This window comes from Acomys minous (assembly GCF_964271855.1).
Source record: "Acomys minous genome assembly, chromosome: 12".
NCBI classification, from domain to species: domain Eukaryota; kingdom Metazoa; phylum Chordata; class Mammalia; order Rodentia; family Muridae; genus Acomys; species Acomys minous.
In genome coordinates, this window is record NC_140493.1 from 45,031,678 (window position 1) to 45,058,459 (window position 26,782).

The 26,782-nt window shown below is 48.5% G+C and overlaps 1 protein-coding gene across 7 annotated transcripts in view; it reads right to left on the reverse strand.

Moving 5' to 3' along the window:
* The window catches only part of ASAP1 (ArfGAP with SH3 domain, ankyrin repeat and PH domain 1), a 298,778-nt gene that overhangs the window by 218,819 nt on the left and 53,177 nt on the right, over positions 1-26,782 (reverse strand). For 5 of the 7 annotated variants that reach the window (XM_084751015.1, XM_084751011.1, XM_084751013.1 and 2 more), the window contains exon 3: positions 911-1,037. The exons of 1 other annotated variant lie outside the window; for it this stretch is intronic. In XM_084751015.1, the coding sequence (XP_084607141.1) occupies positions 911-1,037 (127 nt within the window). Of the gene's footprint in view, positions 1-910; positions 1,038-22,190; positions 22,294-26,782 lie in introns of those variants that run through there. One more of the 7 variants, XM_084751014.1, reaches the window with a different exon arrangement.

Here is a 26,782-nt window from a genome sequence, read left to right on the forward strand (position 1 = left end):
CTGAGTTTCTGGGAAGCTGCCTTATTTTCACCGAGATTTCGCAGGCTTGTTTATGTAGCTGTAAACCTGGGTTTACAGGTTTCTCCTCACCCACCAAACTCTATCATTAATCTAAAACTGTTATAAAGGAATATAGCTTTGCCCTCGCCCTTGCCCCCGCCCCTGGACATCCATCTGCTACAGGCTGGGCTTCTTGCAGCTTCTAGTCCCATCTACCAGTCTGATCAGCTCTGCAGACCGCAGTGGCTTCAGCTCTCTCTCTCACCAGAACCTTCGGAGTGTCCTGCGGATCTGGTGCAGCAACCCTGAGCCCCTGAAAACCAAAGACACTGGAGCAAGGGGAGCGGGGCGGGGACCTGTTTGTACAGACCTCCTTCCAAATGGGCTCCTGCTCACTTTAGTAACAGGGGACTAGCAGACACAGGCAGGGGATGGCAACAGTCTCAATCCGAGTTCCCTTTTATTCCTTTGGGGTTTTCCACCAGCTCTTATCTCTAAAGCTAAGCCTGCCTGGTCCGCGGGGCTGCGGAGAAGTGCATTCACGGCCCATCTCCAAGTCTCTGGCTGGTGACCTTGGCCACGCAGCCTCGCCTTTCTGCCCTCCGTGGCCTGACGCCACGTACTTCGCGGGTGAGGAAAGGGTCACAATGATGTGGAAGCGCTGAGCAGACTGCCTGGCATCCAGACAGGGTGCAAGACAGACAAGAGGATCTCTCTCTTTTACTCGGGGCGTCCAGAGCTCACTCAGTCCTTCCCCACTTCAGTCCCCGGGCTCTCAAGCCTGCAGGATCCCGGGAAGGGTCGCCAAGGGGGACAGCAAGGGCCGGGGGCTGCCGGAGGGGGTGTGGCTCCCCCAGTCGTCCGGCTCCCCGGGGGCCCCAGCCCACCCAGTTGCCAGGCCGCCGCCTACCTCCTCCAGCAGCGTGACGGTGTTCCTGCAGTTGTGCAGCCGCGTGGTGAAGCTGGACGTGGTGGGCGAGTTGTAGTCTTCGGTGGTCTCGGCGATGAACTCGGACACGGAGATCTGGTCCGGCATCCTGCCGCGGGAGGGACGAGACACAAGCGGGGGCGGGAGTGAGTCACGGCGCAGGCTCCCGGGGCCGCCGGGCGGCTCATGAACGCCACGCGCGCAGCCCGACCCGCCGCGGCGCCCGGCCTGGCGCGCGAGGAGCGGAGCGGAGAGGAGCGGAGCAAGCGGCGCGGCGCCCTTCAAACTGCGAGCGGCGCGCGCGCGCGGGCGGCGGCCGGGGACGCGCCTCCCCGAGCGCACGCAGGGGGCGGTGGGGCGGGGCGGGGCGGGGCGGGGCGGGACGGGATGGGATGGGGCGTGGCGGGATGGACGACTCTGCGGCGAGGACAGGCGGCCAGGCCCGCCTGACTGAGCGCTCGCTCCCGCGGCGCGGCGGAGGGGGGCGGGGGCGCGCCCGCGCCAGTCACGGGGACAAACACGGAAGTGCTCTGCGCACGCGCGGCGCATGCCCCGCCCCTTCCCCCCCGCCCCGCCCCACACCTCCAGCTCCGCCTGCGCGCGGCCTCCACCTCGCAACCACCCGCGTTAGTGCTGATGCTCGTGCCCGTGGGGTTCCGGAACCGCGCCTCACAGCACACACACACGCGCACACACACACACACACACACACAGAGCCACCCCCGGAGCGGTTACTGCAGAGAGCTGGTTACGCGAGCGTTTTTGCAAGAGAGGACAAAAAAAAAAAAAAAAAGCAAGAAAGAAAAAAGTTGTACGTGTTCTTTTTTAGTCCCTAGTGGGTGCAGGAAGCGAGGCCCGGAAAGCCGCCTCCTTTTGCGCGGGCCGAGGCCCGAGGGACGGGGGCGCAGTCCCGCTGCCCTCTGAACACCAATGCTTTTGCCTTGTGCACAGGAGACCGGAAAGACTATTTTAAAATACTTTGAATCTGTCTTTGTACAATTTTTCGAGGATCAGGAGATGCAAAAGTATTTCTCGGGTGCAAATGCTCTTCATTGCTAAGCATAAGCTAAATTTCTTCTGAGAAAAGTACCAACTCACCCCCGGCAGATGTCAAAAACACCCATCTAATTTCTCACCACTGACTGGAAGAAGTTGATTTGGGAAACAGTAACAACAGTAACAACCCAGGCCTTGGGAAGTGTCTCAGTATTGGCCTACAGGTAAGCGGGCATCTATGCGAGCCTTCTTCGGAAGGCAGGCACTGTGGCCCACCCAGGGCTGCCTGCTCACCATCCTATAAGGCTAGAGGTTGTGATCTCCGGCCCTTCTGTCCAGGGACCCACGGTGAGGACGTGTCTTGCCTGGGAACCGGCAGGGAGAGGAAGATTGCATGTCGGGAAGGAACTGGATCACCCTATAACCCGCCCACAACTTCCAAGATGAGAGATGTCAGCAAGGGCAATATTCTTGCAGTCTCGGAGCCTGCTCTCCAGCAGAGGATCTGACAAACAGGCAATAAAGTGGCGTAGACAGAGGTATGAAAATGACAGGACCATGCAGAATGCCTGCTCAGAAAAGGCTTCTGTCAAAGTGAGCAGAAAAGAATGAGAGTGAACCACACCTGTTGGTTGGGGGAATCTTTTGGATTCCCCACAAGGACACTCAGGATGCCCAGTTAAACTTTATGGATGAGGACTTACTCCCTGAATAGGCAAAATGGCTTAAAATGTGTGCTGTTTATCACACACACACACACACACACACACACACACACACACACACACTGACTCCGCCTCCCTTGGCCAAATTGGCTCTGCAGGTGCCTCCACTGAGGTTCTTCCCAGTGATCTCCAATGCAGGGAATTGTTTCAGCCTACTAAAGGAAGACCTTTCTAAGGCAATGAACACAAATAAACAGTTCCTTGGCAAAGAGAAGTGTGAGGAATTCACCTTTAGAGCCATTCCTTTAAAAAAAAATGAATAAAGAAGGAGGCGAGCGTAAACCAGAGTACTTTCTTCCCTTAGGACTTCAGAAGTTTGGTTTGCAGCACCTGGAGGGTGATGCTCTTAGGGAGAAACAGGTAGGAGGAGCTTGGCAACTGAAAATCCGAATCTAGAGGGTCACTGGAAGCACCCCTGTGCCATGGCTACAAAAATATAGCTTTTGAAGTAACAAACAACCCAAAAAGAAACCCTACCTCGTTTCTCACAGCATCTGGAAAATTCTGTAGGTCGGAACGAATATGACTCTTACTAGCTTGGACTAATTAAGCTCCCTGAGTCTCCATAATCCTATGCTACACACACACACACACACACACACACACACACACACACACGGGAGGGGGGGTGGGGGCAGTCAGCACTGGGGCTTCCCTCCAAAGGGACCAGTCTTCCTCTGGGCTGTGACCCAGTCTGGGCTTTGATATTCGGAATTGTCATCTGGTACCTGTCACTTCTACTGGGCTGACAGCACTCCTCTGTGTGTGGCATTAAGCAGTAAACATGAACTGTTCTTCAGAGCTTAGATTTGGAGAATAAGTGTGCTTGTTCCCAGAGGGCCTTGGACTGGACAGCTTTGGCTCCTAATACCGACATGACGAGTCATCTTGCGTTTGGGGCGCCATGACTTAAAAATAAGAGAGTAGGTGTGTCAAAAGTGACCACACAGCGCTCTCCCAGCTGGAGCTGATTTGTGTGTACACTCAGCTCTGCAGATGAAAGAATAAAGATTATCACAGCAAGCTAAGCTTAACGATTGTTAAGAGCCAGGGATTTAGTTCTTGACTGAATTCACCAGAGATCCCAAAACTGCTGCCGTCAATTGGTGTTTCAGTTTCCTCTGAAGAGCGGGTTATGTATCTGCTCCTCCTCCTCCAGCCACGAAAGCAATATATGGACAATGAAACACTGTGCTCTGGTAAGTATATACCTCCTGAGACTGGCCTGCAATTAGAATTTCAAAGCTTCACACCTCAACCCACCATTTCTGGGGTTCATGGACCATAATCCTTTTTAAATTTGAAACTGTGCTCTAGTGCAATCCATCTGTACCTCCCCTTTTCTCAAATACCCAGAATGCCATTCCCGGGTATCTGAAAGCAAACAGGGTCTGGTGTGGGCAACACTGAAAGGCTGGGTTTCTTTATAGGGAGCTACCCAGAATACACTATCTTCTTCAAAGCCAGGGGAAAAACAAAGAAACAAAAAACAAAATACATGCACGAAGACTCGAGCTTCTGTGTACCCAGCTTTATATAAAGCAAGCACCATCTATGTTGACATCACTATAATCCCCCTCAAAGACTGTTCGTTAGCCCCTCCCCACTCCCGCCAGGCCTCTCATTCAGCTAAGGACTGCACTCAGAGCAGCAAGAGACAGTCATCCTGCAAGGATGCTTTGCCTTGAATTGAAGTAGCAAGAACAGTAGAAGCTTGTTCTTCAGACAGCAATAGCACTACTGACTTCTGTCACCTGGGAATGAGTCCGAGTCACCTTTCCAGCCACAAGCCTTCACTCTCCCATTGACTTTGGAACCAAAGGGCTCACTTCCAAGGTGACTGACAATGACCCAAAGATGGAGACTGAAGGCGGGTGGCCAAGGGTGCTCTGAAACCCCATTGCTGCCCTGAGCCACCATGGGAGCCAGCCACAGCTCTCTTGTCAAGTCCCCCATGGAACCAGCAACAGAAATAGGCTTCAGGTTCCTAGAACGTGCGTTGGTCCACTCTGTCACTGGCCTTGTTTTCTCCTATGGGTCAACAGGTTGTTGGTAGAAATGAGAAGAGATGGAAATAAAGATGTTGACACGTGGTGAATTCTCTTTGAGCGTTTCTTGTGTGAACCGTGACTATAAATACATCTCCTTTCATCCCACAACTCCGAAATCTCTAAATGAGTCACCCAGAGGATGGAAGAAGGTCGGGGGGTGGGGTGGGGGGTGGGGGGGTGGGGGTAAAAGAAGGGCTACACTGTGATTCCCAGAACCTGGAATCTCAGATGTAGGAATAAGTAGCCTTGGGAATATTTGCTTATTCTTGTTAAGAGGCCAGAGCCCCTAGTGATGATTCTGAAGGTCAGAAGTAAATGAGCAGGAATGTCAAATAGGGTGAATTCGGTGAGGATCAGAGATGAACTGTGAGGGCCAGCATGAGGTGGCTCGGAGAGTTAAGTCCTTGCCACCAACTCTTGACAACCTGGGTTCAATCCCTGGAACCCATGGTAGGAGCAGAGAGCACCACCCTCAAGTTGCCCTCTGAGCACATGCATACGTGGCACACACGTAACCCGACACACGTACACAAATAATTTCTTAGAACCAAGACTCTTCTCTAAAGAAGGATGTTTTAAGCCAGGGTGCTTCTAAAGGGCAATAACAGAGGATTCCATTCTTAGAAAGGAAATTCGAAGACGAGAATGGCTTGGGCTCACATCTCTGCCACACAGCAGCTATCAGACCTTATTAAAGCGATTCACATCTCTGTGCCTTGGTTTCCATAGCTGTAAAGGGGAGGGGGGTGCGGAAGACACAATCCTAGCGCCCATCCACAGGAGTGAAGGAGCTAAGGAATATAAAGTACTTAGCAGGGCCTAAGACATCCTCATCTATGCCACTTTTCAGATAGTATTATCAGAACTTGCAACTCTTATGTGGAGATAGATAGTCTGATATTTCCAGCTGATAAGTCCCTTTTTGAACCCTCATGGCAACTTCATGTGTAAGTTTTAATTATCCAAAGTTTACCACAGAGGAAACCAAGACTGGAGTACAGGCCAAGGCCCTACTACCTGAGCACCTATCCTTGACCAGCACTACACTAGTGGTACGTATATAGTAAGTGAAATCACCACTTAGTCCTGAGGTGCAACCACCACAGGAACATGGAGCCGAGACGCAATGAAATCACACTGCAAGTATATATCCTTGAGCCGGGCAGACCTGCAAAATTGGTCTCTTTACTGTATGGAGCTGTACCACCGTGATGCTGTCCTGGATGCCAGCTTCCTTGTCCGTTTCACTTGCTAACTGTTGGATTTGTTTCCTATCAGCTTAAGGAAATACTACAGGAAGGGAACGCCTTCTTCAGGCAGGAGTGATGTGTCTGACTCCACATTTTATTCTGTTAGGCTCACCTTACCATACTCCCCATGAAATAAAGGCTGTTTTCTTCAGGTTCTTTGTACAAGTGTTTCCCAAGTGCACTCCTACAATTTCATGTAATATTTTTTTTAAGGCCTGTTCTATTCCTCACTGTACTTAATTTAATTTAAATACGTCACATAAAACCACTAGAGTGTTCTCAGTAAGAGGGGAACGTGGTTTGTCTGGAGACACAAAAACTCTTCTATTCTGCCTTTCTGTTTCCTACTGTTCCCTCTACAGGAGTTAGGAGGGGAAAGGTATGCAGAGTGCTGGGAACCCGGAAAACTCAGAGCACGAGTATCGAGTGAAGGAACTCAGGAATACATTTCTGTTCTGTCCCTTGAAAGAAGAGTAGCAGTCAACTGCAATCATATTTTGTGCCTTGGGCTGTTGGGTCACTGCAGTCACAGCCTCACTTAACACTCACAGCAACTATATACTGAGAGTATGAGGTTATCCCCAAGTTTCTGGAGGGGAAACTGAAGGTCAAAGGTCACCCTGATGGACTGAAGCAGCCAGTAATATGTCCTGGCCCTGGTGGTTAACCAGTGTTCCGGAAAGCTCAACAGAGTGACCACAGACAGTGGAAGGTCCCAAAACCCCCGGGGTTATCTCTCTTGTGAGTCCAGTCTCAAATGCAAGCTTGACTGGTCTTGGAAGCAGTCCCCTGGCTCTGTTTATTGGTGGTTAAATCTGCACATGAATATTCTCAATAGCAGCCCTCTCTCTCTGCCATAAAGCTCCAGCTCAGTTAGAGCAGACTTCAGACTCAGGTGCACTCCACCAATTGTGAACTCCCTACCGAGACAAGTAGCTCTGTTCATCTCAGGACTCCGCTGAGAACTCAGATTCTTCCCATTGAGTATCCTGCACTACCAAGTTCCAGACTGCCAATTCCCAGGTGGCTTTTGGGAGCCTTGCTCGTCTCTGTCTCACCTACAGTCCTCAGGAATTAAAGGACAGACAGAAGGCTCCTGGTGCTGCAGGCTTGACATTGTATAAGCACTGTCTCCTGACACCTTCCCAGGAACCCAGTGAGCTGGCGCGTTTCCAGCTGCGAGAACCAGAGCCACACAGCCTGTTCAAGGTCAACAGGCAATAAGCTGAGCGATGCTCTTCATCCTGTCTGACTCCAAACCCTGCAGGCTTTTCTTTCCCCATAGAAGGCTCTGCCTAGTACAGGTCCCTGCAGGCTCCCCATAAACGTGTGTTTTGAACTGTACTGGTTCCCATTTTTATGAGACATCATTTCCAATATAAGCAAAACAACCTCCAGAGAAAAGAAATTGTGGTGTTTTATAGGATTCCTAAAATCCTACAATCTACAGAAGTCTGGGATTTTAAGTCTCATTTTGTTTCTGCAAAAGAAACATACACTCGGAAACACGGTGGGCTATTTATATGATATCCAGGTTTCTCTTTATCTTGGATGAACTGGTTTTGCTTTAACTGGAGCTGATCACACTTAATCATGCCCGTGTCTGTGCTATCTCAAGACAGAATACACACCTTTTATAGCACCCTTGCCTGGCCCCTTTTCAAATATTTTTCTTTCCCCAGTCACTGTGAACTCCTTGAGAAGGCAGAGGTAGGACACCCATTTGCTGTTAAAGCACTCAGGCCCCAGATGCTTAGGAGTTATTTACTGGAGGGATGGATGACAACGGATGAATGAAGGAATGAGAAAATGTTGTGTTGGGGGGGTGTTGTAAGAAGACTTAGGACACGAGAAATGGAGAGAGTAGAGCTACCTCCAGGCACCAGAGACGATTTACAAGATAATGCGCTTTCCAATACTTTCATTTTCCAGACAAGGCAACAGAGTTTCAAGCAGGCAGGCGTGTGAAACCAGGGCCAGATATCTCCCAAGAGTTCCCCACTTCTCTATCTTTCAAGACCCCGTGGTAAGAAACTCCCATGTCTAGTGCAGAACATTGATCTTAGCACCAGCGTATTGAGGAAAGCTTGTTAGCATGTGTCTGCTATTAATAACTGTAAGGAGGTTGGGCTGCAGAGATGGCTCAGTGGTTAAGAGCACTGACGGCTCTTCCAGAGGTCCTGAGTTCAATTCCCAGCAACCACATGGTGGCTCACAACCATCTATAATGTGATCTGATCATACTCTATACATAATAAATAAATCTAAATTAAAAAAAATAATTGTAAGGAAGACTGGGGCTATAGCTCAGGGGTAGGCCCTCGAATACTGTGTGTAAAGCTCTGTATGTCTAAGCCTGGGTTTGACAGTAAGTAAGAAACACAGCTGGGCTGGGCCGTGGTGGCGCATGCCTTTAATCACAGCACTCTGGAGGCAGAGGAACAAGGGTCTCTGCGTTTAGGGCCAGCCTGGTCTATAGAGTGGTTGCAGGGCAGCCTGGGCTACACAGAAAAATTGGTCTAAAAGAAAGAAAGAAAGAAAAGAAGGAAGAAAGAAAGAAAGAAGAAACACACACACACACACACACACACACACACACACACACACACACACACACACTCTCTCTCTCTCTCTCTCTATCAGTATAAAATGCACCATACCATCACTTAATCCACCCATGCCGTCCCCTACCCTTCCTTATCAGCTGCAGAGTGCAGGTCACAGTTCCCCTTTGCTTTTGTGATTAGCACCCAAAGGAGGGATCGCTACCTCCAAGTACCCCGTACATTTCCCAGCAGGCATGCTGGCATTACGTTGAACCCCAGTAGGCCCACTTTTGTCTGGCTATTCTCGAACAGTCCACAGTCTTTCCATTGTGTGACCTGGATTCAGATGGCTTGGGTTCAGTGCCAATGCTGCCGCTTCACGGGACTCGTTACCTCAGGCAAGCTACTTCTTTCCTATTTTTTTTACCCTTTAAAAGGAGGATTGTGACAAGACCTCTTTTGTAAGTATGCTGGAGATTTTAAACAAGAGTATCCATGCAAGGCGCTCAGTGCAGTCCCTAATATGTAGTTACTGCCATCATTATTGAAACTGTTCAGGGGTTAAAAGCATACCTAAGACAGCCTGTCGTTAAGAGGTTCTGTGTACACAGAGACTGATAAGGAACTGTTCAAATACACACACACAAAAAGTCCATTTTAAAATGTGACCAGGCAAAGCTGACTTGCATTTCTAAGTGTCTGATGCACTGAGAGAGAGAGAGAGAGAGAGAGAGAGAGAGAGAGAGAGAGAGAGAAGAGAATGTGCATGCTTATGTGTTGTGTATGTTCTGCACGTGTGCATGATGTGTGTGACTGTAGGCACTCATGCCACAGTGCACACATAGAGGTCAGAGAACAACCTGTGGGAGTGTAAGCTCATCTTCTACCTTGAGTCAGGGTCTCTCTTGTTTCTGTGTAGGTGCTGCATACGGAAAGCTCGCAGGCCCTTAAGCAGGCGGGCCAGCTCTCTTGTCTCTACCCCTGTCTTGCCATAGGAGCACTGGCACTGAGAGGCACATTAGCACATGCAGCTTTCTGCCCTGGGCTCTGGGACCTGAACCCAGGTTGCCAGGGATACACGGCAAGCACTTCTACCCACCGAGCCACTTCCTTGTCCAAGACCTATCTTTATAAGTTGTCTTTCACTGGAAACACGACTCAAAAGGAAACAACTCAGGAAATGGGAGATGGTTTGCCACATGGAATGCCAGGGAGGCTGGCTCCTTTCTCTTGGCCAAATTTTTTCACCTCCCTTGGCCTTTTTTTCCACCCCCCCCCACCCACCCCACCCCCGTGTTTGAAACCAGAATGCTGGGGCAGTTGCTTTCTGAAGCCCCTAGGGCAATAACATCCCATAACTCAGTGATTTTTCTTAATAGCATTTGATGACTAAGCCTTAAAGATCAGGATGCTACCTCTGTGTTTCATGGGCTACTTAGAAGCCAAGAGCTGCCGGAAGGCCATCAGTCCTGGACGGCAGGCCTTCTACCGGATGCTCTCTATCAGTCCGTTTCTCACTATTGTTTTTCAGAAATGTGACTTCATCTGCAATATACCTGAACCACAGGTAAAAATGACCTGTATTGTATCAGACTTTTTACCACTCTTGTGAAATGTAGGGCATTACTTCATTTGAAAAAGAAAAAAAAATGCCCACCCACTGCAGAGATTTCTTAGCATATGTTACTGGTTAACAACCTTCTCAGATGTAAACATTCAAAATCACACTAGGGGTGCTAATTAAAAATAAATAAATAAAACCTTTCTAATTGTTAGCCAACCTTTTGATAGATGAATCTAGCTTCTGTTCCATTTTTTTTACCTAAGGTTTTGGTTTTTGAAAAATTAAATCTTTGTGTTCTGGCCTTTTAGGTGTAGAAGTATCATTTATACTAACTTCTGAAAGTGTTTGGATGTAGGGAGCTGGTTTGTGTGCACACAGGCAGGTGTGCGTGGCATGCTCTAGAAGCGTGAGCACATGTGTTTGTCGGGGCAGAGATGTGCATAGAGGCCAGCGGTCAACCTTGGCAACCACCCACCCACCTAGGTTTCAGACAGTCTATCAGTGGGACCTAGGGCTCACTGATTTGGACAGACTTAGTGGTCAGCAATCTCCAAGGAGCTTTTGCCTTTGCCTTTCTAGCCCTGGATTACAAGCACACACCATCACGCCTAGCTGGATTACAAGCACACACCATCACACTTAGCTGGATTACAAGCACACACCATCACACCTAGCTGGGTTACAAGCACACACCATTCACACTTAGCTGGGTTACAAGCACACACCATCACGCCTAGCTGGGTTACAAGCCCACACCATCATGCCTAGCTGGATTACCAGGATACACCATCACGCCTAGCTGGATTACAAGCACACACCATCATGCCTAGCTGGGTTACAAGCCCACACCATCACACCTAGCTGGGTTACAAGCCCACACCATCATGCCTAGCTGGATTACCAGGATACACCATCACGCCTAGCTGGATTACCAGGATACACCATCACGCCTAGCTGGATTACAAGCACACACCATCATGCCTAGCTGGGTTACAAGCACACACCATCAGACCTAGCTGGGTTACAAGTACACAAATCAGCACACACAAGTGCTGGGGACTGGACTCAGGTACCCATGTTTGCTCAGCCCATCCCCATAGTCCTAAAATTGCTGTCTTAATAGACGGCAGAGACCTTACTGTTGAATGACGTCCAGAGGTTAATTCCAATCTCTTAGGGTTTATTCCATTTGTTATTTATTGTGTGTGTGAGAGTGTGTGAGTAAACAGACCTTTTCACCAATATTTGGATTTAGGAACTAACTTCTAATTACCCTCGACTAATTTTAGCATCTTAAAATTACCAGCAGTTTCAGACAAAACTTTAGAATATTGCTTACCTTTCCCATCTTGCTCTTTCTCCATCTTTTGAAGAAACGTCCCCTCCCTGATCCCATGTGACTCCATAGGACCTGCCCACCATGAAGCAGCAAGCTAAAGGAAATCTCCCCCTAAGATACTTCCATCAGCAACTGGAAGAAGAGCTAATGTAAGGATGGGAGAAAACACCGGTAGAGCCTCTAAAATGCGTAAGCCATTACCACACAAACAGAATGACACATAATCTCATTTTAAAACCGGCTAAGGAGTCGAATAGACACCACTCCAGATAGACAGGAACCGTGAGGAGATGCCCCACTCTAGCCACTGCACACCAGACCCATATCGGCCTCACTCACCCACCAGGATGGCTACAGTCACAAGCACTGCTGAGGAAGAGATGCTGAGACCAACTCTCATTGCTGGGACACGGTCTGACACAGCTTGGGAGCAACCTGGAATTCTGGACCACCTGACTCCTCAATGCCTCTCTGTATGGACCCATAACCATACACACACCCTAAATCCACAAGTGGAATCCTACCATCTCAATGGGGCAGGATCAGAAGGTGTTATCTCAATCAGGCCCCAAGGGTATGAGTGTGGGAGAGCTGACCTCGACACTTGTCTGCCATGAGGTGGTATGGAAGCAGAGGTAATGACCCTCCACACTTCCGGCAGTTGGGAAAGCTGCCGACAGGGTCATGAGCTCAGGAGAGCCAACCCTGCCCTTCACCAGCTGCAGGAGAGCAGGGCCTTGTGCCTTACCTGGACAGCATTGCAGAGCTGAGCCTGTTTGGGGCAGGGTGTCGACAGGTGAAACCCCCCCCCCCCCCCGAGGAGGACAAGATCATGATAGAGGTGGCCCCTCCATTTGTCTGCCATTAGGTGGCATGGGTGGGTGGGGCGGGGCGTGTGATGCTTCCCCTACCCTCCCTCCACCTCACCACCTGTGGCAGTCTGGAGAGCTGCTGGCCATAGGGTCATAAGAGTGGGGTGAGCTGTCCCTGTGTGGTCAGCTGCAGCTCTCAGGAGCATGGGCCCTGCAGCTTGTCTAGGCAGCACAGGAGACTGGCCCTGGTAAAGTGGGTGCAGGTGAGCAAGGACACCTGGCTCTGCCTCCTGCCTATGGTGGCAGTAGGTGGCCTAGCTGGAGCAGTGCTGGAGAGCTCGCCCTGGTGGTGCAGATCAGAGAGAGCATGTGGGCTGACCAGCTCAGCTACCTCACAGGCCCAGAGGCAGGCCTCTGAATTGACCTACCCCCAAATGTCTATCATCTGTGAATGGTTGGGAGGCATGAAAGGGCCAGTCAGTCCTGACGGGCCAAAGCTGCAGGCTCTCCATGACACAGGACAACAGGATAACCATATTCCCTAGTCTTGGATTCTCTCCAAAGTTTTCTGGCTTGGCAGGTGTGGAGGGGGGTGAAGAGGGCTGGATGGAGTGGGGAGTAGGGTAGATGTACACCTAATTACTACTGCTATTTGGAACTTTGTGTTTTCCATATAGCTGAAATGCAGTCTTAATTTATAAGCCAGGTCTAAGCGCCGAGCCAACCAAGAATGAATGAAAACAGCTCATCTCTGAAGGGGTCACATGAAAACTGTTCTACCAGAGTCATTTTGTGTTCTACCGCCGAGATTTTTATGTCGGAGGCCTCGGGATTCTACTGGGTTATTTTGAAGACACTCACCAAGGCCTATTTTGTGATGTTACAGAATTGCTGAAACAGCTGGTCTCTGACCACCATGCACACACACACACATTACATTTTGTATGCACTTAAATTCCATCTCAGGATTTGCTTTAGAAAAACCAGCCTCCGAGGAGCCAATGAGCTCCCACAGAGCCAGGTTCTGAAGAAGCAAATGTATTTACACGACCTTTGCACCACTGGTTAAGGGAGTAGCGGAGGCAGGGCAGATTCCAAACAAGGTAAGATGAGTGCCTTCACAGGCCTCTACACCTCAAGATCAACGCTGTCCCTGCCTTTCCAGTACAATTAGGTCAGATCCCAGAAAAACAGCAGCAGTTTTTCCCAGGGCTAAAATAGGATCCCACCTCCGTTATTTGTTGAGCTGTTTACTTACAGCCCGAGTGCTATTTATGATCCAACAGCAGGCTGATAGGGTACTAGTGGGTCAGGAGCAGCTTCTCCTTGCTTGTCTTTTCTTCTTTACGATTCAACCCACAACGACATACGCAAGGTCACACACATATCCCCTCCCCTGAGGGGATCCATTCTACTTTTGTGCATATGACAATGACTAGAGCTGGTGACCCAATCGAGTGCTTCCTGGGTTAAAGTCCCGCTTTTCTCTGGGATTATTGACAGTTGTCTAAGAGAAGGAATTCTGATCAAATTTATTCATCCTGTCTCCAGATCTTGGGTAGATTTTTTATTTTTATTTTCGCTTTTAGGACCGTGCACATGGGCGGGCTCACAGTTTCCTTTTCTAAAACTGGAAAGAAAATCACTTCTACGAGCTTCTATGAAATTCACATGCTTAAAACAAGAAGACAGCACTCGTTAGGCAGAGGCAGGTGGATCACTGTGAGTTCGAGGCCAACCTGGTCTACAAAGCAAGTGCAAGACAACCAAGGCTAACAGAGAGATCCTGTGTTTAAAAAAAAAAAGTTACTTTAAAACAAGAAGACTAAAGTCTCAGACTGTCATCACAGGTGCATCCCTCAGTTCTCCTCAGTTCTCATTTTCTCTTACTTGTCATGTGATGGTGACCTCCATGACCTGATTAGGAGTCACCAAAAAAGATGTCCCTCTGGGTGTGGGAGTGCATTTCTATAGAGGCTTAAAAGAGGAGAGGAAAAACCCACCCTGACTGTGGATGACACTAGCCCTTGGGCTATCCTGGACTGAACCGAAAGGAAAGGGCTGAGAGTACCAGCATCCATCACTCTCTCTGCTTCCTCACTCACTGTAGGTTCTATGGGACCAGCTGCCTTGTAGGCCCTAGCCCAGGAGAGACGGAGACAGGAGGTTCCCTGGTGCTAGCTTGCCAGTCAGCTAGAGACACAGTTGGATCCGCTCTCCTTGTCATAATGGACTGCAGATTCAAACTTGAACGCAAACTAATCCATCCATCCATCCATCCATCCATCCATCCTTCCTTCCTTCTTGCCTTCCTTCCTTCAGTTTCTTTTTCCAGCAACAAAGTAAATAATACCACTGACAAGTTTGGTCAGAGTGGACATAGAACTCATCCTGGGAAGGGGCTACATTGAAGGGAAAAAAAAAGTATTGACAACAAACTAGAGATTTGCTAATACTTGACCCATAAAAAGAAACTGAATGCATGGGCATGCTCATGAGGACAGCCTATTCTACTCATCAAATGCTGGAGTCAATGACCCCATTTTTAAAAAGTGGCAAGTCCTTGTGATTTATAAAGAAGGGCCTGAGTTACAATGAGATGGTTGGGGTACCGTGCTACATGTAGGCCTTTTAGAACCAAAATTAACATAAAATAGATATGGGATAATTTTATCCTGGCTATTGAGGGATTGCCTGGCATTGAGCACGAGGCTCAATTTCGTTCAGATATTGCTAAAATATGGCTAATGACACCTTAGGCACACAGTCAACACCAAGAGGTATGTGTGATGAGATTCACAGCAGCAGTACCACACACACACACACACACACACACACACACACACACACACAACTTTGTAAAGGCTTAAGAAAAGAATATGCAGCTTCATAGAGATAGGAAGATAGCTCAGTTGATAAAAAAAAAAAAAAAAAAGCGAAGTATGAGGACCCAAGCTGAAGTTCCAGAACCCATGTGAAAAAGTCAGCATGATGGCATGTGTATAGACCAGAAGCTCTCTGAGGCTCGCTTGCTCAGAGCCTAGCTACAATGGCAAACCCCAGGCCAATGGACACCTAAGGTGTGACACCTGTGGTTTACCTGTAGCCTCCACAACCCCATACCAATATACCAGTACTGAGACAGAGACAGAGAGAGACACAGAGAAAGAAAGACAGACAGAAAGACAGAGACACACAGGGAGAAACAGAGACAGAGAGACAGAGACAGAGAGACAGACAGAGACTGACAGACAGACAGACAGACAGACAGAGTCAGACAGACAGACAGAGACAGAATAAGAATGCATCTTCTTTGATTCTAAAACCAGACCAAAGTGTTCTAGCCAGAAAATAGCCCCATACCCTGAGACAATACAGGACCTCGGAACCTTGAACTGTTAGACCTGTGCCAAAGTTGACGAGACTCTAACACATGTCCATTTACAACCATGGCCAGCGATTACCGCCTAGTCTTCAGTTGAGAGAAAGTAACACAGGAAGGAAATCAATCGGATTAGTTCATATAACAAGAGAAGGCTCCTTCCAATGTCTGTCGTTTCACCTTCTGTTCAGCCCTGATAGGAGAAGCAGTTTTGAGGGGTGAGGAAGCCCGTTCATCCTCACCCAGCAACCAACCAAGCAGTTGCATCCACATTGGAAACTATTTCTGGCACCAAATTCAGTTCTGCCCCAGCCATAGAGCAACTGAAGCACAGAAGTGGTGACAAAGACTCCCTTCAGACTTGGGATGGTCTTGATCTGGGCAGCACAGTGAACTCTAGTGTGCAAAACCCAGATCTTCCCAGGATGAGCAGTGAAAGCGCCAAATCAATATCCCTGCAGTGTACAGCCAGCTCCCTCTTCAGAATGCAAGAAGGCATTTAGCCAGGGCCAGGCTTCTGCCCAGAGGTGCTCTGCTGCTTTGCATAATCACTTTTCAACAAGTTGATCTACCTGTTGCATTTAATGAGGACAGGTTTTTGCTCCACTCAGAATGCTTAGGGACGCACTCGCTCTTCAGTGCTTGGCTCAAGCCAGGGAAGCAAAGCAGACATTCTAGCCAGGACTAGCAAGGTCTGAATCCTACCTCTGCCATGGTGCCATGACCTCCTAGTCCTAGGAATTCAAAGTGCTGCATGCATCTTGACATATTCATAGCTACAAGTAAATGAACCCTCAATGACGGTGGTGCAACTGTTCAGGGCATCCATCTACAAAGCCTTCAAGGGGCTTTGTAGGCTGAAATGTGGAAGAGAATCTATCATGAAGTGCCAAAGCCTCCTTCCAATATCTACACCTTAGCATAAGAACTCAAATCATGCCAGCTGCCTTGTCCGTTTCTTATCTGCATATTTGCTTCCTCATTTCCTAACTGTTCCATATACTGGTCTCAAAGGGCCTCAGGTAATGTTGAGCATGTTTTATGTTATTGATATGTATTCTCTTCTCTTTTCCTCCTCCTCCTCCTCCTTCACTTCTCCTCCTCCTCCTCTTCTTCTTCTTTCTTCTTCTTTCTTCTTCTTCCTTCTTCTTCTTCTTCTTCTTCTTCTTCTTCTTCTTCTTCTTCTTCTTCTTCTTCTCTCTCTCTCTCTCTCTCTCTCTCTCTCTCTCTCTCTCTCTCTCTCATCTACTGGTTGCTGCAGGTGGAGACCATAAATGACGACCCTGGAGAGTTGGCTGAGAAGAGAGACCTCAAGATACCTGACTGTGGCCATGAGTGGAAGAGCAGATGTGGAAGAAGGAAAAAGCTGGCAGAGAAGGAGAAAGATGAGTGGAAAGCAGCACCTGCTCCAACAAGGTCATACCTCCTAATCCTTCCCAAATAGTTCAACCATTGAGGGACCAAGTATTCAAATGTATGAGCTTATGGGGGGGGCATTTTCATTCAAATTCTCTTTCTCATTCAACCCTTCACAGGGAGGGAGAGTCAAAGAGAGAATGGGGCAGGAAAGTAGGCAGTAAGTCAGTCTTTACCAAAAGGATTTTAGAGATGCTGAACAAAATATATAGATAAGGTCAGGTTAAGAAATATCATCAAGGTTGGTGGCCAGTGTTCTGTTTTTATAATCTACTGTAGAGAGAGTGAGTCAACTCCAAAAAGTTGTCCTATAACCTCTGTATTCAGACACACACACATACACACACACACTCAGAGAGAGAGAGACAGAGAGACAGAGAAAGGGAGAGAGAGACAGAGAGAAAGAGAGAGAGAGAGAGAGAGAGAGAGAGAGAGAGAGAGAGAGAGAGAGAGAGAGAGAGAATTAAATAAGTAAATAACCCACAGGCAAGTGGGTCCTACTACTGGCATAAATCAGAGGAAAAGAAAGTGCACTCCCATTACTCCCATGACTTCTCAGAGCTTCCCCTCCATTAAAGTTCCTTTCAGTCTTAAGTCATCCAGTAAGTGCTATAACATGGCCCCCAGTCATCAGATGAGAAAACTTAAGTACAGAAAAGTTATAGTGTTTTTGTCCTTAAAAGTATCGGTGAAGCCACAAGCCATTTGCATAGAACAGTAGGTGGGAAGATACATATTTCTTCCCCATCTAGCAGGTATGGACCACCACACCCAATTTCATGCCTGAAGCTTTTGAAAAAGGAATTATCATCCAGTAGGAATTTCATTTATTTCCAGTCCTTTAGCCAGCAAATGTGGGATCACACATATAATAAACATTACCCTGGAGACGGGAGACAAATCCACACAGCTGGGCTGGGCTGGGAAAGGCGGAGTCCCCTGAGGGCATCGCCCAGGCCAGCACAGGACAGCCCACGTGGACTCTGGACTACAGCTGTTTTCCCAGCCTTTATCTAAGGAATTCAGGCAAAACGGCTGCTGAATGAGGCTCAATGGAGTCAGAAATTGTGGCTGTTTCTTGTGGACTGTGTAAGCCCAGTATGGCATCTACCTACTTGCTTCTTAAATTAAAAGAGGAGGAGGAGGAGGGAGAGGAGGAGGAGGAGGGAGAGGAGGAGGAGGAGGAGGAGGAAGCCTTGTTTCCACATTCACATTCAAACTGAAATGGAGTCCGTGGTTATAAAACTTTTCTGAGTGCTACTGAAAAGACTAGAACAGGCTGAGACTTGGGATTCTATCAGTATGAGTGCCACCTGGGGAGACAGGCACAAACGTCCACAGTAAGACTTCCTGTGAGCATGCCGTGTGTGAGCAACAAGCAGACCCTGTAGACTGCCTATTTACTAAACTAGGCCCCTTTCCATTTCTTCATCAGCAAGTCCCTCCTGTCTGTTGGTCTCAGCACAACACGTGCTACAGGTGTAAGAGCTAAGGGAAAAGCCAGGGCTCTTCAGCAGCCAATGAGACAGAGCAGGTACCCGCCAGGCCCTCTCTACCCTTCCAGGCCTCTGGCTCCTCAGCTTTCGCTTGGGTTCACACACATGACTGGAGTAAGAACATTCCAGGAGGGTTGACTTCCTGTCCTCTGCAGGACCCAGCCCTGTGGATGCTGTTTGAGGGCCCTCCCCACACCACCACCCCAGGTCCCATTTTCCAGAGGTACCTCCTTCCTCTTGAGACCTCCACGGGGGACAGGGATGTCCCCACTTCCCCTTACAGCTTCCCTGCCTCCTGCCCCTCCCCCACCCACTCCTCCTGGAGCCAATTCTTCTCAACCATTCCTATTCTGAATGTGCCATCTGTTTCCTGCTGGGACCCTGACTGATACAGGGAGGCAGCCCCATAAACAGACAATTAGGGTCTAATGTGGAACAATAAAAAGACAATATTGCTTCTCGGCAAGCTAAGCACGCTGGAGTCTGACTGAAGGAGGTGTGCATCTGGTACCGGGACTTACTATCTTCATTAACCTCTTTAAGTTTCACTCTGTGCCTCTGAGAAGCAAGGTTATGGGAGTGCCTCCATAGCCATGCAAGGAATAAAGAGAAAATGCACACACGGCATCTGGCATCGAGGTGAGGCCTTTATCAGTGCTGGGAGACACGGAGCAGGAAACTTCTCATTAACTATGCAGTTCCTTCAGAGAGGGTGCCCTGCACATGCGTGTCGAGTCACTGGAGTGCCAGGAAAACTAGGTACATGGGACACAGAGAAAAGGACAGCACTAGCAGAGGGCACTAGAACGTAGGACTGCACAGCGCAGACAATGCCAAGCTGCCCTCGGAACAAAGTACCTAGCTATGGGCTATTAACTATGTGTACATATGCGCAGGGGGTCACACTGCATACTACTAGCTATGCGTACATATGCAAATGGGATCAAGTACCCACTGGACTGCGCATCAGTATGAGGTAGTACAGGCAGGTGAGTGTGAGGACAGCAAAGAGGGCCAAGGAGGAAGGATGAGGAGAAGCCATAAGTCAAGCAACAGCATCTGCAGAATGCCTTGAATGTAGTTGCAAAGAAGCACATCTTTGTTCTAAAAGCCAGGGGAGCACTGAAGTTGGGAGTGGGCACAAAGAAGCTTGATGCTGAGATGGCTCGGCCTGGCTCTGACCGGGGCACGACACGAGTACAATGGGCATGCTCTGCACATTTGTTGATGAGCAGATTCACACCAGCAGTTCTGCACACCAACATCTTGTCACCTCCCTGCTTCTCTCCATGCTTCCAACACCCATGCCATCATACATGATACATGATACATCATACATCATACATGATGGCATGGCCCAGACAACTCACCAGGCACGGGTCTTTCCGTGAGTTCTCATCCAACATCAATAATAATGGCTATGTCCCTCATGTCCCTCATTCTGGTCTTAGATATCCTATGACCCTCTGAATCCTGGTGGATGAGTGACTTTCATGAATTGATAAGGCAAATCACTAGGAGGCCAAATTTCTTCAGGTTGTTCTCCCGGAGCTCTGAGAAGAAAGGGGGCTGCAAGAGGCCCTAATCTGCAGTAGCCAGGGACCTAGTCCACCTTGCTTGTACTTGTCACTTTTGCACTGATGGGACTGAAATTCCTGACAGACACAACCTACAGCAAAAAAGATTTTATTTGAGCTTACGGTTTCAGAGATGTCAAGCCATCCGTGGTCACATGGCCCTGTGTGTTTGGGCAGATCATCGTGGCAGGGGACTCGTGTTTGGTTCCCAGTACTCACAAAGTAGCTAAAAACCATCTGTAACACCAGTGCCAGGGTATCCAATGCCCTCTTCTTATTTCTGCATGCAGCAGGCACACACATAGTTCATATACACATACATGTAGGCAAAGCACTTGTCTTAGTTAAGGTTCCTATCTCTGGGATGAAACATCATGACCAAAACTTGGGGAAGAAAGGGTTTATTTGGCTTACACTTCCACAGTGTAGTCCATCACTGAAGGAAGTCGGACAGGAACTCAAGCAGGGCTGAAACCCAGAGGCAGGAGCTGATGCAGAGGCCATTAAGGGGTGCTGCCTACTGGCTTGTTCAGCCTGCTTTTCTTATACAACCTAGAACCACCAACCCAGGGATGGTCCATCTATAATGGGTTGGGTCCTTCCCCTCAATCACTAATTAAGAAAATGCCCTACAGGTTTGTCTACAGCCCAATTTTATGGAGCCATTTTCTCAGTTGAGGCTCCCTCCTTGCTGGTGACTCTAGCTTGTGTCAAGTTGACATAAAATTACCCAGGACAACACTCAGCTATATAAAATAAATAAATCTTTAACACACAGAGTCACACAGACACATATATACACACACATACATACACACACACACAAAATGAGAGAGAGAGAGAGAGAGAAAGAGAGAGAGAGAGAGAGAGAGAGAGAGAGAGAGAGAGAGAGAGAGAGAGAGAGAGAGAGAGAACTGAAGAACTACCTGGTATAAAAACAAACAAAATACTTCAAGTATTGGGAGTTAGATATGGTGTCATAAAAAAATAAAGGCTTGGCACTCATAAAAATTCTACTTCATTATATTTGGAAAACATTGCCTGCCCTATTCCTGCTGAGAGACATTCCCTGAGCCCCATGACTTGGCTATTCCAAGAGGACTATGCTCTCCTAAGTGGCTCTGCCCTACTGATTCAACTTCTGACTCAACCGTCCTCCTGGGTATGCATACAAGGGAGATGGCACACCCCAAAGCTGGCATACTCATTGTCCCTCCTCCTTGTCCTTGTCCAAGACCAAAGAAGACTAGTGAAGGAATCTGTTGTTATGTCACCCCACCCCCATCCCCTAAGCATGGACAGCCAGCCTGTGCACAGTAACATACTGGAGAGGTGGCCCCTCTTCTCCTCTACTGAGCATCTATTTGCTGGACACAAGTGTAAGACTGGGTCCACCAAGAAACACAGCCTAAGACAAGGCTCTGAGTATAAGGTCATATTTGGGAATTGACCCCAGGTAGACAACAGGGAAAGGATGCCAGTCATAGATGTATTAAAGAACAGCGTACAGAAACGGTGACCGGGACTCACCCCCCTGGAGGCCTTGGAGGATGCTACGAAGCACACCTCAGAGTAGGGCCTCCAAGGACAAGGAGGCTGGAGTGCTGACTCTCCCAGTCTATTCCCTAGCTGACTAAGGACTGCCCCTGGGGAGTTAACTCCACGTAGCCCTGACCTGGACCATGAGCAGCCTGTGGTCACCAAGAAGACACTTTGGGGAGAATAGCTACGAGAAGCCTTGGGTACAAGGAGCTATGTGGGCCCAGGCGATCCAAGTTAAAGCTCTTGGTACCCAAGGACTCCACCCATTAGATGAAGTACCAGGTCTCAAAGAGGAGTACGGGCCAGTCACTAGGTAGCTGTAACCAAGCAAGTAAAAACAACAACTTGGGAAAGAAGCCCAGAACAGTGTTGCGAGCAATGATGCAAGTCAGGCTATGTCAGGGATGTACTTCAAACCACAGCAGCCATAGGAGAAAAAGAAACAGACAACATTATTTCTAATATAGGTCACATCTAACCAAATAGAGCAAGATAGTATCATGTCCACATGCCTGCATCTGTTTCATCATGTGAACTCTTGGAAACTAATATATATCAATACTTACATCTCAAGTTGGACAAACCAAGCTTCAAGCTCTTAACAGGGACCTGTGGCATGGGGTGACAGTGTTAGAGCACCATTGAAGGAGACTCAAGAGCACTGAAAATAAAACCTAAGCCACACACATGGTAAAGCCTTGACCTCACTTTCCAGGCCTTTGACTTTTGTGACATCACAGCCCTGGTTTTTTGTCACTTCTGGATCACACACACACACACACACACACACACACACCTAGGGTGCTTACACATGCCTCCCCAGAATACCCTGCCCACAGATCTCTGCCAACTGACCCCACTATCCTTCAGGTCTGACTCCACCTGGTCCCTCCTTCCCGCCCATGCTCTGCCCTCCTCAGATTCTTCACTCTATCTCTGCCTGGCTTATTTCCATAAGTTCCATACCATCAAAATTCATCTTGTTCTTTAATGTCCTTTATTGATTTTTTTCCCCCTTATCTTTCTTGCTGGGCACTGAATCTCCTGCTTCTACAGCAATGCCTGGCAAAATAGCAGGCATTTTGTAAATATTTGCTAAATAAATGAATAAACAAGGAACCACCCCCAGAGAATGTGGCAAAGAGGACTGATCAAACCTATTCTGACACCAGGGCTACGACAGAGTCTCATCGGTATTCTGCTGCACGGTGTTGTCACCCACTGGAGGCACGTTCAAGAATGAAAAAGCTCTTACTTACTCCCTTCCCCTATGACTGTGACTGAGGGGGAACTCTTCCTCCGGTATATGCTCATAGGGTATCAAGTCTCTTCTTGGTAGCCTGCTATCCTTCGTCTGAGTGCCACCAGGCCTCCCTATCCAGGGGACATGGTCAAATATGGGGCACCAGAGTTCGTAAGGGGAAAATAGGAGGGAGGGAAGAATGGGAGGATACAAGGGATGGGGTAACAGTTGAGATGTAATATAAATAAATTAATAAAAAATATTTTTTTTTTTTTTTGGTTTTTTGAGACAGGGTTTCTCTGTGTAGCCTTGGCTGTCCTGAACTCGCTTTGTAGACCAGGCTGGCCTCGAACTCACAGCGATCCACCTGCCTCTGCCTCCCGAGTGCTGGGATTAAAGGCGTGTGCCACCACGCCCGGCCAATAAAAAATATTTTTAAAAAGGAAAAAAAGAAAGCAAATTTTTAAAAAAAGAATGAAAAAGCAGTGACACCAAGGAAATGGGACTGGAGGGGAGAGGACGTGGGCTGCTTTAGCGAGAGAGAACTTCACAGAGGAGCCAAGTCTTGGAGGATGTAGGAGTGTGTGCTGGGCAGGAGACGGAAGCACATGTGCAAAGGCCCAGAGGCAGAGAAGAACATGGTCAAACTCATATCAACTGGCTCCCCATACACTAATCCCCATGCCCCACAAGAGGGCTCTCGAGGCTCCTTATTTACTCCTCTATATGGAAACAGCATTGAACATTCAATCTTCTCCTTGATCCGTTTCTTTCCTAACCTAGTAAGCAGGTTGCTCACTCCTCAGACCTCTCCTCTCACGGACACTGGAAGCAGATAGCGGATGTTCATAGCCAGTTGAGCCTGAGACTCATCTCTATCCCACATCTTCTATGAGAAAAAGACATTCTTGGTGCCATCCTAGAGGTCAGGAAGCTGGGAGCACCAATCCAGCAGGAGCCAACATGGGGAACCAACATGGCTGAGAACGGAGCCGGCAGAACAGAGCGCAGAGCACGAAGGACCTTCCTACAGTATGCCAGCCACAGTGCTAAGTACTTCTATGAGGTGGTTGATTTGCAGCCGGCTTTATTACTACTCTCCGGTGAATAAATCAGAGCCCACAGGATAGCAGCGTGTTCAAGGTCACAGCATGGAAGGGCTAGAGAATCTTCCAGATAGGCATGTAGGTACCAGCACCAAAGGAGGTTCCAGGATCCAATGACTCCAGCAGTATCCCTGCATCCAGGAGGATCTGAAACCAGCATCCTCCTGAGAGACATCCAATGGCTACAGGAGAACATCATCACCCATTGCCCTATGAGGTAAAAGGACTCTCCCAAAGCCCATCAGAAGTTAGGTACCACAGGCAAAACCACAGATTTCCTGGCTACTCTCCAGACATAGCTACTCTTCCCGCACAGGGCTCAGAGTGAAGGCTGCCCTTTGTGACATAAACATGAACTCTCCTATTTAAACTCTGAGTCAGGGAAGGCAGAGTCCTCTGATGTGACTAGTCAACATGTCATCCTTTGCTTACGGTCACTGAAGATTACAGCAGTTCAGGGGTGACAGCCTCTGACCAGACAGACATGGAGGACACCTCAAGATGGAATAACCTCAAGTCAACAGCGGGGAGGGGCCTCTCTGATGAAGATAAACACCAGTCGCTTTCACGTTCTGCGTGGGGCCCGACCTGCTCTAAGCAAGCAGCAATGGCAACTGTTCAGATATAGCATCAAAGTTATCAGCACGGCTATGGAATTTATGGCCTGCTGTAGACAAGTACTTGTCATGTGTTATAATTCTTATCTTCCAGCTCAAGGGACCCACAGTTCTCCACAGAGGAGAAGAAGGAGAACGCAGGAAGTCAGGTGTGAGTAATGGAGAAGAGTAGTACCTCTTATCTGGGGATACCTGGGCAGGTCATGCATCTGTGAATGAGTCCCTGTGGCCAAGTGCCAGTCCAAGCACTGGCTACAACCTATGCAGAGCAATAAGCAAGGCAGATGATCCCTAACCCTTCCAGAGGTCATAATATAATGAGACGGTGACGGAAGGTGAGTGGTAAAAGCAAGATGGAGGCATACACTTATATGTACTGTGGGAATTTGCCACGAGGCTTGATGGAGCCATACAAAACAAAAGGCACAGCCTCTGGCTGTTCTTGCTAAATGTCTATATCCAAGAAGCCGGAATGGAATGGATAAAATTTAATAAACCAGGAAAACTCTGCTCTGGCTAAAGAATAGATAGGCACAGGCAGGGCAGAGAGTGGAGCAGAGGGTTTTCAAAAGGACGCAGGACAGGCTTCCTTAGGGCTCAGTGCTGGCTCTGCTTCCACATGCTTCCTGCCCATTGGATCTGTAGCTTGTCATATCAGACACCTGTCCACTCTCACCAACAGGCACCAGAAATGAAGGGGCAGAGACTGCAACCCACATTTCAGAGGAGACTGGTGGTTAAACAGTAGGTCCAAGTTCTGTCTTTGGTCCCATGCAATCAGTGGAATAGACTGGTAGGAAAGGGTAATACCCATAGCCTCTGACCACATGTACAGGTAAGCCTGGAGTGGTTGCAGAGGGGAACAGGGCTGTCCTCAGCTGATGGATGTGTGCCTGATGCTACCCAAAGGGCCAAGCAGAGCAGAGGCTCCTGAACACAAGCTGATTAACCTCTAACAGCTGTGCTTTTACCTGGCTAGCACCCAGGACTTGGTCTTCTCATGTTGGGGGTTGGTTTTGTGTATTCAGACGCTGAATTCTGTGCCCGAAGGTCTGGTTGCAGTCCAGATGTGGGCACTGTCATCATTGATCAGTGTTGTGTAAACACTGCTCCTCAATTATCTCTGAGTGGCTAATAAAGACACAAAACAGCCAGTGACTGGGCAGAGGAGATAGGAAGGCTGGACCTGAGATCCAGTGAGGGGGGTCTCAGGTAGTGGGAGAAGGAAGAAGAGGGTGGGAAAGGATGTAGCCATGAGGAGCTGGCCATGAGGACTGACATGATGGAGCAGAAGCCGCCCAGGAAGGACCAATATGGCAAGTCAGGGTGTGTGCTGGGAAGCAGCCAGACTAGCATAGAAGGTTAGAATAGACAGCTATCTGCCCAGCTATAGTGCTTTAAAGCTTATAAATAAATGCAACAGGTCTCCATCTCGTTATATGGGAGCCAGTGCAGATGATTAGAAAAGGCCACCAAATTATCACTTACATTCTCAGGTATTCCAAGTTCTCGTGGGGAAGCCATCCCTCCCTGTGGCTCCTCTGAGACTGACCTTCAACCTTACCCCCAACTCTGAGAATGGTCAGGTGACATGGGCCTGACCCGTGTCAGGAATCTTCTATCATCTGGTCCTCAGTGATTGACACAAGGCTGGCCATGTAACCCAAATTGAGGAAACCAAGTCAGAGACTGTGAAAGAGAACTTCTGGAAAGCAAAACTCTCTATCTTCTGGGACGGTTAGCCTGGTCGCGATAAGGCAGGTGCTTCTGGAAGCACACTGAAGGTTATGCCTGCCCCATCGCCATTTCCTGTCTCCCTCTCTGCTACTGGTCCACCACTATGGGTACATGCTGCGCCCACCATCGATTAAGCTGTCCCAGCACATCATGCCATCCATGGTCAACTTAAACTCCAGAAACCATAAACTAAGCCATTTCTACCAGGGCACGGTGACACAAAAGTAACTAATACAGACAGGAAGGGGGGAAGAAACTTGGTGGGGAAGCAGACAAAAAAGAGTGAGAGGAAACTTCGGAAACTGATGGTTGCTGGGCTAAGTTTTACCCTAGACTCTCACGTGACTAACTAAATTGCTTAAGCTGACCTGAGATGCTGTGACTGTTAATCAGCTGGATTTGGTAACAAACAGCAGATAAACCTGAGGACATGCGATGAGATTTCCAGAGACTTA